Source organism: Meles meles, chromosome 9, assembly GCF_922984935.1.
Source record: "Meles meles chromosome 9, mMelMel3.1 paternal haplotype, whole genome shotgun sequence".
NCBI lineage: Eukaryota > Metazoa > Chordata > Mammalia > Carnivora > Mustelidae > Meles > Meles meles.
Genome location: NC_060074.1, coordinates 15,246,557 through 15,265,129, shown reverse-complemented (window position 1 = coordinate 15,265,129; position 18,573 = coordinate 15,246,557). Strand labels below are relative to the sequence as shown.

General features: G+C 35.9%; 1 protein-coding gene across 7 annotated transcripts in view; it reads left to right on the top strand.

Moving 5' to 3' along the window:
• Nucleotides 1-18,573, top strand: part of RAPH1 (Ras association (RalGDS/AF-6) and pleckstrin homology domains 1) — a 94,319-nt gene that overhangs the window by 54,225 nt on the left and 21,521 nt on the right. For 5 of the 7 annotated variants that reach the window (XM_046018405.1, XM_046018402.1, XM_046018403.1 and 2 more), the window contains 7 exons: nt 2,057-2,131; nt 10,744-10,821; nt 11,265-11,424; nt 13,067-13,188; nt 14,569-14,634; nt 16,234-16,377; nt 17,383-17,493. In XM_046018405.1, the coding sequence (XP_045874361.1) occupies nt 2,057-2,131; nt 10,744-10,821; nt 11,265-11,424; nt 13,067-13,188; nt 14,569-14,634; nt 16,234-16,377; nt 17,383-17,493 (756 nt within the window). The remainder of the gene's footprint in view (nt 1-2,056; nt 2,132-10,743; nt 10,822-11,264; nt 11,425-13,066; nt 13,189-14,568; nt 14,635-16,233; nt 16,378-17,382; nt 17,494-18,573) is intronic. The other 2 variants (XM_046018406.1, XM_046018404.1) reach the window with 1 other exon arrangement.

Sequence of the window (18,573 nt, the reverse complement as noted above, 5' to 3'; positions counted from 1 at the left end):
TTAATGTTTGAGTAAGATAAAGGAAATAGGAGTAGGTTTTTCATAAATTACTTTTTACATATTTGTGTAAGAATACACTTGTCCCACTACATATAATAGCAAAAAATGAATGGGAATAAGAGCAATAAAAGTTAAAGTTGCTCTTTTTAATTGTCCTTCCCAGTTTTCTCCCTGTTCTTAGCTGATTGTTAACCTAAAATTAAATTGAATTTTTAGAAATTTCTCTTGCCTCGTGTCTTTTGGATAAGCCAACTAATCTTTACCTTCAGGAGGATTATACCATTTAGGTAAATGAGGACCTAGAGATAATTGTCTCTGTTCTTGTTATTATTTGACCCCGTTAGTGCTGATCTTGATGAATATGTCCAATTTTTTTTTAACCTTAGGGTTTTTTTTTTCCCTTTGTTGTTCTTTTTGCAGGAGTGGGTGAAAGGGCAGGTATGCTTATAAGGTTCATCTTATATTTAAAAAAAAAAAGCAAAAAAAAATGCATAGGCAATAACATTCTATATAGCAAACTCATCGTAGTGTAGATAAGAGCAAAGATTAATATATTTTTTTAAGATCTTATTTATTTATTTAACAGAGACAGCGAGAGAGGGAACACAAGCAGGGAGAGTGGGAGAGGGAGAAGCAGGCCTCCCACTGAGCAGGGAGCCCCCTTCAGGTCTCGATCCTAGGACTCTGGGATCATGACCTGGGCTAAAGACAGACGCTTAACAACTGAGCCACCCAGGTGCCCCAAAGATAATATTCTTTAACAGTGTTTCTAATCTTGAAGTAATGTGTTTTGTTATCTGTGACAGTGAACTGTCTTAAGAGTGGGTACTGCTCTAATACTTCTTTCCAAAGAACATTTTTCTTAAGAATAACTTGATACATCATTAGATTTATAAAATACAACATCATAGAATATTTTCTAAACGTCACCCAGCTGCACCATTGTATTTTTTTTTTAAGATAGATTTATTTATTTCAGGTTTGGGGGAGGGATAGAGAGGATAGGGAGAGAGAGTCCCAAGCAGACTCCACACTGAGTGCAGAGCCTGTATGGAGGCTCAGTCCCTTGACCCAGGGTCAGGACCCCAGCCAAAACCAAGAGTGGGATACTCAACTGAATGTGCCAGTGTATTATTTTAAATGGTGGTTAGTAACTACATCACATTAAAAAATAGTTCCTAATTCAGAATTATTTAGGGACAGGCAAGTCTGAATTACGTTTATATGGAAACGACTCTAATTTATACTCTTGAGTTTAAATACAATTGCATAAACTTACCTTAAACATGTTACTAAAAGGTTACCAAGGGGGAAAACGGCAGTTAAAGCCTTTGTTATTCACAGATCATTTTTATGAAAATATATTAATTGCTTGAATTAATTTAACAATTTAAAGGAGCTCTACTTAATATTTTGTTTATGTCATTTGTTTGCTGTGTAAGTCCTTTACTGTGCAGTATAGTCTTATTAGTATTCTTATGTAATGAGTGAATTAAGATTTTACTGAAAACAGGTGATACCCATTAGGCAAAATATTTATGGACATTTTTTTCTCTTGGAAAAAAGCTGTCATTGAATTGATCAGAAATACTTGTAGAGTTTTAAAAAAGTTTTTAAAAATCTTACTCTGTTTTCACAAGAATCTACTACTTAAAGCTATACAGGTCTTTATCGGCATTAATAAGAGGAAGGCATCTGTTTAGTCATTGGCCTCAACACCTGTTATCTGCTGTGTGCACAGCACTCACAAAGGCCTCCCTAGAAGACAAGCTGGCTCTGTGATCTAGGCAGCGCACGGTCCACTTCCACAGTGAGGGACTGGCACGAATTGGCTAGGACATGCCTATTGGCATCGATGGTGTCTGTCTCCCCATCCTTTTCTTTCTTTTTTTTTTTTTCTTTTTAAAGTTTTCTTATGGACACATTTCACTGTAGGAAAAAAGACATGAGATTAATGATAGAGAAACATTCTTTGTCTACTTTATATTTTAAACACATAAAACCTCCACTGACTTCTTTTGCCTTTTTTGTTTTTCTCTCTCTTTTTCTGCACAAGCACTCCTATCTGGACAGGGAAACCTCCCTTCTTCTGAGAAACATTGCAGGAAAACCTTCTCATTTGCTGACCAAGGTGATACTACTTCTTTCCACCTGCATGTGAATATTTATTGTCTTTCAGGTAGAATATAATTTCTGGTTTTGATTGTGTTCTTAGATTTCCCAGATTATGCTTTCGTATTTCAGCATCTTTGTTGTTATAGTTATTTTTTTCTCTTACTGAAGTAATTATTTATTGATCTTAATGACTTAAGATATAATGACTTAATATTCTACTCTCAATATCAGAAAATACTGTAAATATTGTAAATACCTGGGCATCTTCCCAAGTATGTTGCACTTTTTCTAGTTTAACACTTCATTTTAAAGTCTAAAAACATTGCTCTGATTTAAACTTTTATTACTAGTGGTTATCTATCCATGCTGTAAGTTTCTTCCAATTTTAGTATATGTGCTGCCGAAGCGAGCACATGCTGTAAGTTTCTTTAGCAAATTTTGTTTTCTAATTCGTGCTTGTGTTATAAATTAAAACATTTATTTATATAAACAGAATCTTACTTTACATTAGCTTAATCAGATTGGAAGAGAAGACTGCAATTTTAATTTCTCAGTTATCCGCCCTCAGAATGGTTTCAGTCAGTCCAACGGGATTTTTCATTGGGCTAATATTTTATATCAATTTAAAACTGTTTAGCCATTGTCATTATTAACTAAGCAGTAACAAAGTAGGGAAGCTAAATAGATTCTGACCTCTTTTCATGTCATGTTTTTATTTCATTATCTTATTTAAATGTTAAATTCAAGAATATTGGACTTAGTTATAGATATTTTCTTTGGAATATGGTAATTATGGGTAATGTCTATAAGTTGTTATTGTGTCTAAGTTTTTTTTTAATTTATTAAGCTTATAAATTTTTGAAAGGGGGTATTAAGGCTATGACAAAAATCTCCCTGAGAAGCAGCTCAAAGAGAAGACCCAAGAGTCATCTTGCTTTCTCTTGCTTGAGTTTCTCTTTAAAGTAGATCTAGAAATGGGGTAGAAACAGCTTAAGATTAGGGAAATGTAGAAGTCCAAGTGAATAATAGCCGTATTATACTTTATAACCATAGCCAAGTTCTTTCCTTTTCCTCAGCTCCTCCTCTGTTTACTCTCTCTTTCCCTGCAATTTGCACTGATGATTTCAAGTAGGATCTCTGTTCTAGATCAGATCTCTCTACCCAAGAGCAGTGTATTTCCTGGTCACTCAGGGACTTCTTGGAAGATTACCAGGATTTTACCAGCACCTCCAGTCCCACAGATCTCTAGCTTCCTTACCTACATTCACCTTGCTGCCTCACAATTTATATCCTTCTTGTGACATTGCTGTTTCTGTTCACAATGCTGCCACTCTCCCGGTTACCAAGGTGCAAGCCCTCTACCATCCATGGTGCCTTTTTTCTTCTCAGTTATTATCTTAAAGCTCTAGTGAAGAATTTGCAGGATTAAGTTCACTCATCCATTTAGTTCCCATTGCCACCACCCTAAAATAGGCTCCTAACCTCTTATCAGAGCAACCACACCGGTCTCTTCATTCTTACCTCCCCTTCCTCCAGCCCATTTTGTACACTGCTCTCAGATGTAATAGTTTTACCATTTCCATTGTTTATTTATTGAACAAATGTTTGCTGAGTCATGTATTATCCTGGGGCGGGATATAACTTTGTATAAAATGGACATATCCACCTCCCTCAGGAACTCACAGTCTGCTTAGGAAGATAGATAAAAAATATTAATGGGCAAGTGTAAACAAATTTAAATAATGTTAAGAGCTATGGAGGATGCAAAGGTTCATTAGAGAATACTGGGGAGAGTAGTAGGGGTACATTTCCTTTAAATGATAAAATCAGAAAAGGCCCTTCTAAGGGGGCGCTATTTAACCTAAAGATTGGGGGGTGAGGGGCGCCTGGGTGGTTCAGTGGGTTAAAGCCTCTGCCTTCAGCTCAGGTCATGATCGCAGGGTTCTGGGATGGAGCCCCACATCCAGCTGTCTGCTCAGCGGGGAGCCTGCTTCCTCCTCTCTCTCTGCCTGCCTCTCTGCTCACTTGTGATCTCTGTCTGTCAAATAGATGAATAAAATCTTCTTTAAAAAAAAAAGATTGGGGGGTGAAAAGCCAGCTTGAAGGTGAAGCTTAACGTTACATGTAGATAAGCCCAGGGAGAAGAGCTTGGCAGGTTTGAGAAGCTGAGACAAGGCTATGTTGCTGGAGCCATGGTAGTTGAATGAAGATAGGAGTGAGTGTCTTGATTTGAGGTTGGAGAGGTAGGCAGGAACCAGATTATTCAAGGTACGCTAAGGACTTTGTATTTTTTTCTAAATGCAGTGACAGACTGTTGAAGAGAATAACTTCATCCATTCAACAGATACTTCCTCAATACCTACTATGTTCACAACCCTGGAAATATAGCAGTGAACAATACAAAGTTCCTACCCCAGGGAGAGTTTTTCTTTGCAAGGTATGGATAAATGCAGTCAGTAATTTCTCATCTCCCCGTGCCCAAGAGACAGTAATACCAACTGCAGCACCAGCCATCCCTGCTTGGATCCACTCTTCTCCCATTACCCAAGTGTTGGAATTGCTGGTGTGTGTAGCCAACATCTGGCTCCAGCTTCCTCCTACATACTACCGTGCTTACATACATGAAATTTGAGCAGGAATGTGATTCACTAGCATAGAACCTAAATATTTAGGCTAGAATGGGGCATGGAGCCAAGGAGGTAGCAGAAATCCCTAGCTAACCCAAACTGGAGGAGCCTGCCAACGTCAGTGCCCTCAATACCAGGGCACTTGGCTGTTTTGAAACTAAAATGGGTTTACGCGTCTTGCATGCCATCTGTGTGGCAGTCTGGCTCCCCTTTCCCAGAAAGCATGGTACCCCAGTTACCCACCTCTGATACACACTTTTCCAGACTAAGACATTGTAACACCCAGTAGTTAGTACACAGTGGAATGAACATAGTAGCAGTGCGCTTAGGCCAGAGCAGCAAAAGAATGTTCTTTGTTTATGGGTTTTTGGTTTTTTCCCCATCATAAATCCAGTTGTCACTGTTAATGAAATAACTATCCCACATACAGCTCTGAGCTGGGAACCTCTAAAAACAGTGCCAACCAGTTCCTTCTAGGAATGGCATTAGTACTATAAATGGGTACAGTGGGCAAAGGGCATACTGTTGATTGGTAACCTTAAATCTCTGGTTACTCTTCTAAATGCCTTTCCTAACCTCTTCATCTCACAGTGCATTTTTTGTCACCTTCACTCCTCTGCGTTATTTTTTATCTATAGGATTTATCCCTGACTGAATACCACACATCCATTTCTTTATTGTTTCGTCTCTTATGAAATGTAAGCTCCTGCAGTCAGACCCAAGCCTTCAGTCTCAACACACATCTGTCACAGAATGGTCCTTTAGTAACCTTCAAGAACTGTGGTAATGTTAACCACCATTTTCTTTGCTTCAGAGAAGTTATAAAAGTGCTATTATGTTACTGTAAGTCTTTCATTTTTTGACAAATGGTTTTAATTTACTGCTATCCCATTAGTTTATGCTATACCAGTCAGTTGGTAACTGCCTGTGTGATCTTAGAAAGTTTAGTCTTTCTGAGCCTTAGTTCATCAGTACAATGTATATAATAGTGACATTGGCCTTGCATTATTGGGAATGAAATGAGATACCATGTGTAACACACCTCATTGTGTGTGGTAAGCTTTAGATGTTTAGTTGATGTTTGTTCTTTTTCAGTGTCAGGGAAGTAAAGTACTTATTATTTTGGCTCTAAGTAATTTTATAGAGTAGAGCATTTCATTGGCAGTGAACTAATTACCACTCCAAGTTTTCTTTGAACCTTTTTAAATTGATAGAACTTTTTATTGTTGTAAAATGCGAAATAAACTACATCCTACAGAAACTGTTAATTCATTTTGAGCCCCTTAATTTCAGCTGGATTTGTTCTGAACCAACAAAGCCTTAATAATTTTTTGGTTGAAGGAATTCACTGGCCGTCTCTTAGCAACTCTCACTCTTTCTATCAGTATTCTAATTTTTACACTCAAGAGAGTGCTTTAACACTTTGTAACCACAGCATTGGCTTTCATTTAATCATAAGATCTTCACTGAGTTTTTGTTCTTTATGTAAATTTGAGGAGGCTTGGCATTTGATGGTTAGTGATAGCTGCACAGGAAGTTTTTCAGGTAGAAAATGGGTTGTCTTTTGCTCTTTTAAGAGACAGGGTAGAAGAGAAAGTTGTTATATGTGTGAGATATCTTTTACTTATGTTGAGGATGGCTGAGGAATAGACAATGTGAAGAAAGGGATAGTCAGAAGATAAGGGGGCAGAAGACTTAAGACCTTGAGGTTGTCTGCATTAGCAAGAAGAGGAGAACATGAGATGAATAAAGCTTTGTTCTTTGTATTGAAATTAGGATGCAGACATTGAACATAGACTTACATTGCCTTTATAAGTAAACTATCAAATATCTTCTTCCTGTACAGTCCAATCACATCAGCAAAGATTTATTGATCTTGCACGCTTTCTGAGCTTAAAACAATTTCTTCCTCTCCTAGGTTGTAATGGTTAAAAGTAAAGGTATGAATTTATCTACCATGGTAATGTAGGTAAAGGTCAGACTTTCTGAGAAACAGATATTATCCATGGGAAGCATAAAACAGTAGGACTCTTGCAATTTGATATAAGTATTTATATTTTCAGTTTTGCTCCGGTGATATTCAGACTCTAAAAGTAAGAAGAATCTTGATCAGTTGTTTCTTCAAAAAGCTTCTAGCAAGGATCATCCTTGTTGATAAACTGGAGAAGAATAAACTAAAATTCGCCTATGCTGAAATTAAGCACATAACTCCTAAATTTGAATTTGATACAGTTTTAAAACAGATCAATTTATGTAGTTATTAAAGAGTATTTTTTGAGCAAATGAAAGAGATAAATTTGGATGTTACAATAGCCCCACCTAGGTGCTTTCCACAAAGATGGTTTCTTATTGATGGCTAGGAAATCCAGTTTGTTTAATGTGTGTTAAATAGTTGCACTGAATCTCTTGTTTCTTTAATCCTTTCTTCCACCATGTCAGCATTTTTCCTGTTAGCCTGTAGAACAGAAACTTAGTTTAAACTAATCTTAAAATTAAATGACTTTTTATATCAGTCCTTCAGAAGATAGCACTGGTTGTGTTCTGTTGTATTTGGCAAATAATACTACAATAAAATGGGAGCATGAAAGTATTATTTTTATATTTATAACCAATATCAGAATGTAATATTTAAATTTGTATATGTCTTTTTAAAATAAACTGAATTCTTTTAGAGCAGTTTTAGATTCACAGTAAATTGGAGGGGAAGGTACAGAGATTCTCCATACACTACCTGCCCCCACATGTGCATAGCCTCCCTGTAATCAACATCCCACACCAGAGTGATATATATATATATATATATTTTAAGATTTATTTATTTGACAGACAGAGATCACAAGCAGGCAGAGAGGCAGGCAGAGAGAGGGGGGGAGGCAGGCTCCCTGCTGAGCAGAGAGCCCGATGCGGGGCTCGATCCCAGGACCCTGGGATCATGACCTGAGCCGAAGGCAGAGGCTTAACCCACTGGGCCACCCAGGCGCCCCCAGAGTGGTATATTTGATACACCTGATGAACCTTTCTAGACACATCATTATCACCCAGAGTCCACAGTTTACATTAGGGTTCCCTCTTCATGTTGTTCATTCTGTGGATCTGCACAAATGTGTAATGACGTGTCCTGCACAGCGTCATGCAGTATAGCTTCACTCGGACAGAAGTGCTATGTTCCACCTATTCATCCCTCCTTCTCCCCAGCCCCTAGCAACCACTGATCTTTTTACCATCTCCATAGTTTTGCCTTTTTCAGAATGTCATATTGTTGGAATCATACAGTATGCAGCCTTTTCAGATTGGCTTCATTCACTCAGTAATATGCATTTAAGTTTCCTCAGTGTCTTTCCATGGCTTGATCATTTCCTTTTAGCACTGAGTAATATTCCATTGTCTGGATGTAGCACAGTTTACCCATTCAGCTCCTGAAGGCTCTCTGCGATGCTTTTAAGTTTTAGCAATTAGGAGTAATGCTGCTAGAAGCATCTGTGTGCAGATTTTTGGGTGGAGGTAAGTTTTCACCGCCTTTGGGTAGATCTTAAGGAGCGTGATTACTGGATCATATTGTAAGAGCATGTTTGTTTTATTAGAAACCACCAAACTATCTTCCAGTGTGGCTTTATCATTTTTTCATTCCCACCAGCAATGTGTGTGAATTCCTCTACTTCACCAGTGTTTGATATTTTCAGTGATTCGGATTTGGGCCATTTTAATAGGTTGTACAGTGATACCTCGTTTTAATTTGGTGGGTGTTCCCTAAAGACATATGATATTGAGCATCTTTTCTTGGGCTTATTTGCTATCTGTGTACCTTCTTTGGTGAGTTGTTTGTTCATGACTTTTACCCATTTTTTAATTGGATTGTTCATTTTCTTAAATTTTAAGTTTCTTTGAATATTTTAGATAGTCTTTTATCAGATAAGTTTGATAAATTGCAAATATTTTCTCCTAGTCTATAGCTTTTCAAAATTCTTGTCTTACTCTTTTGAATATTTTTCTCTTAAAAATATTCTTGGCTTGGGGATTTTTTTTTTAACTTTGACAGAATAATTACAAGGTTATCAAAGAATTTAGCCTTTTAGTTCATGTTTATATTCCACATACACAAAGCATTGATTTTATGTATTAGTCTTTCCTTATCAGACTTTGAGATTTAAATTTGCTTTTCAGAGACATGAAGTAAAACTTGAAAATAGGCGTTGGTAAATTTTTCCTCTCTGTAACAGCCATTCATACTAATACAAAGATGTGTCAAATGAGCCATGAGAAACAGATGATCATTATCCTATTGAGAAAACAACTCCTAAAGCTCCTGCTTCCCTTTTTCTCTTAAAAAAAAAAAAAAAAAAAAAACAAAAACAAAATGTTAACTGGTTTCATGAAACCACTGGGAAATGATAGTATTCAAAATTCCTTTCTAGAGTAGTGCTATACTCATCAGAAACACAGGGTTTGGTAATTTAACTAACAATGATTTGTTTATTTAAAATGCATTATTCCAGAAACTGAGAGTTTTAATGACAGTAGCGTAGTGATCTCATTGTATAGCCTGCATTAAAAAGAAAAAAAATTATTTTACAATACACAGGCAACATATTTTATAATTACGTTATTTGTTTATTTGCATAAAGGCAATACAACGACTTGATCTTTTAATCAAATGAATATATCTGTAACAGTCTTAAGAATCAAGTCTTACCGTACCCCCTCCATTGTTAAAATAAAGTTCTTTGTTCTCTAATTGGGTTTACAGATAGTATTTCCACACCTTGGTTATTATGTTAATTCACTGACTCCTCTCATTGAAAAGGATCCGATTTCTGGCAAATAAGCTCCACTGTCTAACTACTGTTTTCTCTGTTCTACCTAGTAGTAACTACTAAGCTTGAAATGAGGGAAGATAGTCTAGAGTATGAAATGGATGGCTTTTAATCATAATCCAGAGCAGATAAAAGTAGCTGATATAACTAGATCTTTCTTCTGTTTTAAGTCTTATATTAAATATAGGCATATGTAAGAATGCAGTGTATATTTTCCTTAGATGTTTTCAAGAGTGATCAAAAGCTTAGAGTTGGAAAGTAATCCTTCATACAAAGTGAAAATTTACTTATATGAGTTTTTCTCAACTGGAGATTAAGACTACAGTGTATAATGGCCTATTGCTGGAAAGTACAAGTAAGTACTGGTGTTACAATACTGTATGTTATTTTAGGAAAAAATAAATGGTATAATTATAGTTCTTGATAATTTTATTACTATTTATAATCTAAATTTTATAAAGAAGTTACTAGAAGTAAATATTTGGAAAATTATATTTAGCATTTAAAAATTCATCAGTGTATTAGTACAAACAAATTTGAGTTTACTAACATGAGACATTGATTATGTTGTATACTTTTCAAAGCAGAATGAAACCTAGAGTATAATGCAAACTTCTCTCTTTGTATTAGTATATTGATAAGAACATACGTGTATTTTTTATTACGGATTTTTATGTGGTTGCAAAGAAATAAATTGACCTTTTTTCTGCTGTTTGATGATGATAATACATTTTCAGTATAATAAAACAAAACATTAGTATGCAAAAGATTGCCCATGCTTTAAAGGTGGGTATAAATTCAGAGTCGAAGGACTGTGCAGGTATGGCAAACTGGCAGGCCAGCACATAGCCCATTATACACTCCTTTTTCTCCTGTCTGAAATTCATCTGCTTCAGATTGACAGACTCAAACTCATTAATTTGCTATGTCACAGATTTCTTTTTCTCTAGAAGATGGAATCTAGTCTTACTATAAGAGATCCTCAAGTCTGCATCTTAGAAATGTTCCTTTGCACTATGTCTGTTCTCACTTTGTGAATAGGGTTATTTTTTAAATGTGCTCTCTCTATACGTATCTGAAGTTATATTCTTCCTGAAATTCAATACTGGCAACATCCTTAAGATAAAAAGACTTACCAGAAATTCTCATTGTTTTAGCATTAGTTTATCTGCAGTGCTTTGTGTTCACAGGAAGAACAGGCTGCAAAATTGAAAGCTGAGAAGATCAGAGTTGCCCTGGAGAAGATTAAAGAGGCACAAGTGAAAAAGGTGATATTTGGGCTTTTTCCTCGTTTGGGATTTTTTTTTATCAGTTTTTATCAGATTTATAAAGAATTGCCTTGTTTACGTAATATACCTTGAAGATACAGAAAGGTAGAGGGATATTTCTTCCTAATATATTTTTCACTTATGTTTTTTGTAGATGAAATGTTTAAAAAGAAATAACTTTGTTTTAAATTCTCCTAAAAAAGTAAAACAAAATTGTCTTATTATAATCTTAAACCTGTTATTATAATTTCAAAAATGCTTTCCATTTATTTAGATGTGTTATTTGATACCTACATTTAGAGCATCTTTCTTGCATAATAAAATCATTTGTGTTTTAATTTATATTTAACTAAGAACATTACTCAATGTTACTTGATATTGGAAGAAATTTCTAGAATGCCTAGTTTTTGGTTTGTATTTAATTTCCTTTTTACCTGTTACAGTTGGTGATTAGAGTCCACATGTCTGACGATAGTTCTAAAACAATGATGGTGGATGAGAGGCAGACAGTGAGACAAGTGCTGGATAACCTAATGGACAAATCCCACTGCGGTTATAGTTTAGACTGGTCGCTGGTAGAAACCATCTCTGAATTACAAATGGGTTAGTAATCTAATTGCTTCCTTTACTTTTTAATTTCTATGCAATCCTAACAGTTTTCATATTAACTAAAGCACTTTGAGTCCTCTCTTTTCCCCCCTATATAGCCTTAGATTTTTACATTATCTTTTTCTCCTCCAAGTATTTTGAGATTTCTTTGGATACAAGATCATTTCCAGTTCACTTCAGATCTTCTTATGGCTAACACAGTTTTTTTTTTAAAGAAACAAAATACTTTTTCCCTTCAAATTACTGCATAGATAGACACATTTACTAAGACCATTCTGTTTATTCAGATTTGTTCTGAATTTCTTTAACCAGCATTTGACTTTCAAAGAAAACATAAAGCCCATGTTTTTTATTTTTAGCTAGATGTACTAAATCTTAATTTCCTATGATTTGTAGTTTAGCGTGGTGTTCTCTAGTTTTAAAAATTCCCCATTTTTAATGCCATAATTGACTCTTAAAAGTTTCCTTATTGGGCGCCTGGGTGGCTCAGTGGGTTGAGCTGCTGCCTTCGGCTCAGGTCATGATCTCAGGGTCCTGGGATCGAGTCCCGCATCGGGCTCTCTGCTTGGCGGGGAGCCTGCTTCCCTCTCTCTCTCAGTCTGCCTGCCTCTCTGCCTACTTGTGATCTCTCTCTCTCGCTGTCAAATAAATAAATAAAATCTTTAAAAAAAAAAAAAGTTTCCTTATTATAATGTGTGATTATGGCAATTGTTATTTTATTAGGTATTGATTCCGTAATCAGTGTCAACTTTATATTTTATTTTAAAAAGTATTTGCGTTGCTCTTAGTACCTATATATTTAAATATTTCACAGTGGTTTCCAGAGAAATAAAAATTTAATAACCCTTTTGTCTCAGAACACACATACATAGCCCCCAGAACCTAAAACATGTTATTAGTTTATTAACACATATAAAATGTATTCTAATAATACTCAAAACTATTCTTAGAGAATTAGAAAGGTTTCAGTTCAGAGATGTGGCATCATCATACACAGAAAATGGATACTAATTTTCGGAATATGTCTATGGCTGTAGGTTAAAGACCCATATATATAATATTTCTCTACTACCTTTTATGTAATTGGCTACAGTGTCTTTTTTCTTTCCTTAAGATTTTTATTTTTTTATTTTAGAGGAAGAGAGAGAGCACGGGCTGGGGAAGGGGGAGAAGAGGAATCAGAGCTCTGCTGAGCAAGGAGCCGGAGGAAGGGGCTCAATCCCAGGAGCCTGAGATCATGACCTAAGTTGAAGGCAGATGCTTAACTTGCTGAGCAATCCAGGCACTCCTGATTTATCTGCTTAACTTGCTGAGCAATCCAGGCACCCCTGGTTTTTGGTTTTTTTCAGGGTTGGATGGGAAAAAGCTGAAGGCTGAGGAAGACCTAACAGAAAACCTAGATTTTAGTCCTAATTCTTCCATGTAGCAGTTATGTGACTTTGCTGAAATCCATTAACACGGTGGGCATGTTTCCATATTTGTAAATAGAGGGAAGACTGGATCATTTCTAAGGACTAAGAGCCATAATGTTGAGTAAAATTCTGTGATTCTGCTTGGAATTACTTCACAAGGTTTCAGGTCTTTGATGCAGCTCTGATGAATACTAACAAAATATTGATATTTTATCTTGGGACAGAGAGAATCTTTGAAGACCATGAAAACTTGGTTGAAAATCTTCTTAATTGGACGAGAGATAGCCAGAACAAGCTTATATTTATGGAACGTATAGAAAAATATGCACTTTTCAAGAACCCACAGGTGAGGCCAATATCTTACAGAGGTCATAATTTCTAAATATTCATCTTATATTATTCTATTACTTTTAATTAATAGAGCTAAAAAACTGGCAACCTCCTGGTTGGAGTGTTGTGGTTGCAAACCCCGTGGGAACATTTACTACTGCTGAGGTGGAAGGTCTGCTGGACCCCAGGTGTCAGACCTCAAAAGAGATTACCCGCCACCCAGAGCCAGGTGGGGTGAGCCCTTGGGGCAGCAGAAGTGACTCCAGGGAGTTATCAGGTTTTTGCTTTTTGTAATCCAGCCTGTTGAACCCAGCTATTTACTGGGTAAGCTTCTCATCCATCAAAGAAAAGTACTTACATGTTTAAGTTCTCTACTTCCTCCATTTATCCAGTTGACACCTTATTTTAATATCTTTTTTTAATCTCAATAACCTTGATTATAAATGTTTCCACTTTTAATATATGTTACCTTGATTTATTTGGCATCTGCTTATTCCAGAATAATGTTGAGTTAAAAATTAGTAATACACAAATATTTTCTAAAAATTCAGTAGGGGAGAGAAGTAATATTAAAAAGTAGTAATGAAAGATAATAGCAGTTTTAAAACTACTAAATATCCTTCAGACAGCTTAATCATGACACATCTTTACTGAATAATTTTAGTTGAGTAATACACATTTGGGACTACCAATAGACTTTTTTTTTAAGATTTTATTTATTTATTAGAGAGAGAGAGCATGAGAGGGGAAAGATCAGAGGGAGAAGCAGTCTCCCTGCCGAGCAGAGAGCCCGATGTGGGACTCAGTTCCCGTATTCCAGGATCGTGACCCAAGCCAAAGGCAGTTGCTTAACCAACTGAGCCACCTAGGCACCCCTACCAATAGATTTTCTTCTAGGTGATTGGAAAAAAGTATTTTATAAAGCTAATAGTTAGAATTCAGATTTTAGTCAAGGCAAGCAAGTAATATTATGATAGTCTCAGAGAATTAGGGATTTCTTTTTTCAAAGCCAGGACATAAATTAAGTGTTCTGCATCTGGGTCAGTTAAGCTTAGTATATTTTAAGGAAATTTACCTTACTCATTGTACTTCATTTGTAAACTTTTCAGGTCCCTTCATTAGTTGTACATAACATTTGTCAGCTGTTGGATGTAGTATCATCTCAGGATTTGGGAGAGGTCAGTTTATGGAATAACTCAAGATAATGGCTAAAGTAAGGAGAAGCCAGCATTAAGCATTTTAGAATGATGCTCAGGCACAAGTTAATATTCAGAGTAGTAATCCTGTCATTCTGTAAAGGCAGACACAGTTGCTGTGTCTCTAGAAGAAATCATATATGCACCTGTGCCAAGGGAATAATAGGGTAGGTTTAACTTTCATTTATTTATTTTTCCAGAATTATCTTCTGGGGAAAAAGGAAACTGCTGAGATGGCAGATAGAAACAAAGAAGTGCTGTTGGAGGTATGACTCTTCAGTCCCCCCACCCCCTTTTTTCCTGCACATTACATATTAAAATATTAAGTACCTTTTTTGAAGTCAAGTATGTCAATGCTACATATTCATAATTACACTTAATAACTAGAGAAGCCTACATTCCTCCATAGCTTGGGGGGAAGAGTTCAGCTGTGTGCATGTTAGACCACTGAAGAACCTCTTAAAAACTGTTATTTTGCCGAGTAATATGTTAGGGGACTAAAAAGAGTCATGAGCTGTTAGGGGCAGACACGTGGGGGAAAGGGCTAGTCAATGAAGGACATGATTGTGGTGCTTTATTTGCTCACCCAAGAGAAGTTTGAATATACTAGTAATTTACAAAGTATTTCAAGCTTTAATTTAACTCAGTTTAAAAAAATCATAATCATTTAAATACATACGACATCCCCTTATTTTAATAAACCAAATTCAAATATAATTCAGTTTTTAGCTTTTTGGCCTTTGCCGATTTTAGAGAACTAAAATCAAAGAAGTTAGTATGTTTGAAAACCAGAATACAAAAACAATGAATACTGTTACGCTGAAAAAATAAGAAAATTAAAAAAAAAAAAAAGAAAAAGAAAACCAGAATAAATTCTTAGCAACAAGGCAATTAGGAAGATGAAGATCAGCACTCAACTTTGCATAGTGATAATAGCTACAATTAAATATCCTCTTTATAATTCCTGGTTTCTCTGCACTTTGGGAAGAGATAAGTGAATTTAGGCTCAAAATGTCCTATGTTAATTTTTTTTTTTTTTAAGATTCTATGTTAATATTTAGTGAGGATTTCTGTTTTTCTTTTACCAACTACATGGCTATTTTCAATTATATTTTTATTTTAGACATTAGAATTCATAATTTTGAGTTTGTTTACATTCCTTTCAAATTAGTTTTTTTTTTTAAGGTTTTTTTTTTTATTTATTTAACAGAGAGCACTAGTAGGCAGAGAGGCAGGCAGAGAGAGAGGGTAGGGAACCAGGCTCCCTGCCACAGCAGAGATCCCGTTGCGGGGCTCTATTCCAGGATCCTGGGATCATGACCTGAGCCAAAGGCAGTGGCTTAACCCACTGAGTCACCCAGGTGCCCCCTTTCAAATTAGTTTTAAATACTTAAAAAATAAATGTCCTCCTTGTTTTAGAATCATGTAAATTGATAGTTTTAAATTGTGAACGTTTACTCATTTAGCATGTTGCTTTTTTAAAAAAAATTTAGTTTGACAGCTAATCTAAATGTGTTAATTTGGAGAATTAGTCGATGCTTTTGTTAACTCTGACACTTACTAAATTTAGTGTTACTGTGCTCTACAGATGCATTTAGATCCTGTTGTATGCAGCTCAGCTGACCACTCAGATTCTTCAAAACAATGTTAGGGAAAAGTTCATAAGGACTGCCATAGTGGTTTGAAAATGGATCTATATGATGTTTAGAAAACAAAGTTCTGATTGAGGTAATAGTTGCAGTGTAACCTTATTACCAAAGCCACTTCTGTGGTTTAATTATAATACGAACTTCACAGGAATAAACACAATTTTTTTCTGAGAATCCAAAGATCGCATGTTTTTCCAAATCTTCTTCTTACTTTAGGAATGTTTTTGTGGAAGTTCTGTAACTGTGCCAGAAATTGAAGGAGTCCTGTGGTTGAAAGATGATGGCAAAAAGTCCTGGAAAAAGCGTTATTTTCTCTTGCGAGCATCTGGTATCTACTATGTCCCTAAAGGAAAAGCAAAGGTGTGTCCCTCTGCTGACTTTTGAGCTTCCTTATTATGACAGTTGATTTTAATTTGTAGTTAAGTATGCTGACAAGATGAATCCAGGCTCTGATTTATTTCAGTTCTTTTTTTGTTTTTTAAAGATTTTATTTATTTATTTGTCATAGAGTAAGAGAGAGAGCACAAGCAGGGGGAGTGGCAGGCAGAGGGAGAAGCAGGCTCCCTGCAAGCAGGAGCCTGATGTGAGATTCCATCCAAGGACCTTGGGATCATCACCTGAGCCGAAGGCAGATACTTAACCAACTGAGCTATGCAGCTGTCCCTTGTTTCAACTCTCGTAGGACACACAGAGTATTGCTTTGCTTTGTTTATTGATCTATTATAAAGAAGAAGAAACCTGGAAGTGTTTGCTCTCTGGTCATTCATTGGGCCCATTTCAGTTCTTGGCACATTTGAAATCATACTTTTACTTATTATTTTCAGAACTTCTGTCAGAGTAGTTTTGCTTGTTACTTTGGGGAGGATAGCTTTCTGGGATTACAGGCATTTCCGCCTTTCTTGGATAATAGCTCCTGCTGAGGGCCCCCTTGATAGAGGCCATTTCTGTGCTTAGCGGGACCTGCATTGTTTTAAACTCCTTACAGCGTCCTCTCATCCAGGCTTTACCACCTTCCCAAGAGGCATATTTTGTTGCATCTTTAAGGTGAGGAAACCCTGACTTTATGAACACTGAACTATATGATATTTTCTTATTTTTTTCCAGAGTTCTACTATATTGTATTTAATATACTACATTATATTTAGTCTCCTTAAATGCCACCCTTTCCAAGCAAGTCTGTGTTCATTGTGAATGGCAGACAGTAAGTGAGATGGACTGCTTTTTTGTTGTATCCTGGGTTAAAGAAGGAACATTTTTAGAGAATCTCACTGTCTTGTCATCTGCCACTAGCAACTGTTACCAGGTATGATACTTGCTTGTTTATACATTATTGTTAATTCAGTCTTATGGGTGTTTTTATCTTAGGTCTCTCGGGAACTGGTGTGCTTTCTCCAGCTGGATCATGTCAATGTTTATTATGGACAGGATTACAGGAACAAATACAAAGCACCTACAGATCATTGTCTGGTGCTGAAGGTAAACACATTTCCTTTTTAGGAATTTTAATTGATGTTAGACATAGAGTGAGCTATTGCACATTTTAGAATAGTTTGTAGCTCTGTCAAGTATACTGTTTTTGCTTTTTCTATAGGCTTTTAAAGGAATGGTGAAGAATGGTAAGGAAAAGAAGTATATGCTCACACCACAGCTGACCTCTAGCTAAATAGCCCTAATTAGATTTATGCTACTGATAAAGACAACATTTTAAAATTCAAGATAATTATGGAGATGATTATATTTTTCTCATTGGCTCTGTTCTTGTCACCTTTTGGTAACTACTTAGGTCTCCATGTTTGTATCATGTCAGTTGGGTTTGGGGTTTTGGGGTGGAGTTTTTGATTGCTTTGATAAAAATACCATTGTAATGGTACCCCTTTATTAAATAATCCTTTTTTAGAGAATACCACTGTATCATTTAGGTTACAGCAGCAAATAATTTTCTAAAAGTCATTACAAAGTAGCTTAATCTGGCAGTTTTGAAAATTAAGTCCAAGCTCCCCTGGGAATCCCAGACTTTGTCAAAGGGTCTGTGATACCAAAATCATTATTCTAGTAATGCTGAGATGTTACTTGCCTTTTATACTCATTCTCTCAAAATTGTATAGTGGAGTTTTCTGGGAGATTACATGTATGATGATGATATCTTTGCTGTTTTGGGTAGTGCAACAAATACTTGTATATTCTCGTATTTTAAATTTTTCATAGTTGTAATCTTCTTCAATGGTAAATATCAGTAGACATAGTAGATATAAACCATATATGTGAAAGTTACTTGGTGTGGGGTATCCTTATAACCTGAAGATAGCAAGTCGGTTATTTCAGTGGTTCAGGGTTGTCATTAAGAAACTAAATTCTTTCCTTCTTTCCCTGTTCCATCTTCTTTACATCAGCTTGTCCTCATACTGGCTCACCTCACACTTGCAGATGACCACTGCAATTCTAGGCATCACATGGATGATGGATCCATGCGATGGATCTAGCAAAATCCAGCAGAAGAGGAGGGACTATTTCTCCCTATATTTGTCTCTGTCCAGCAGAAGAAGAGGAACTGGTTCT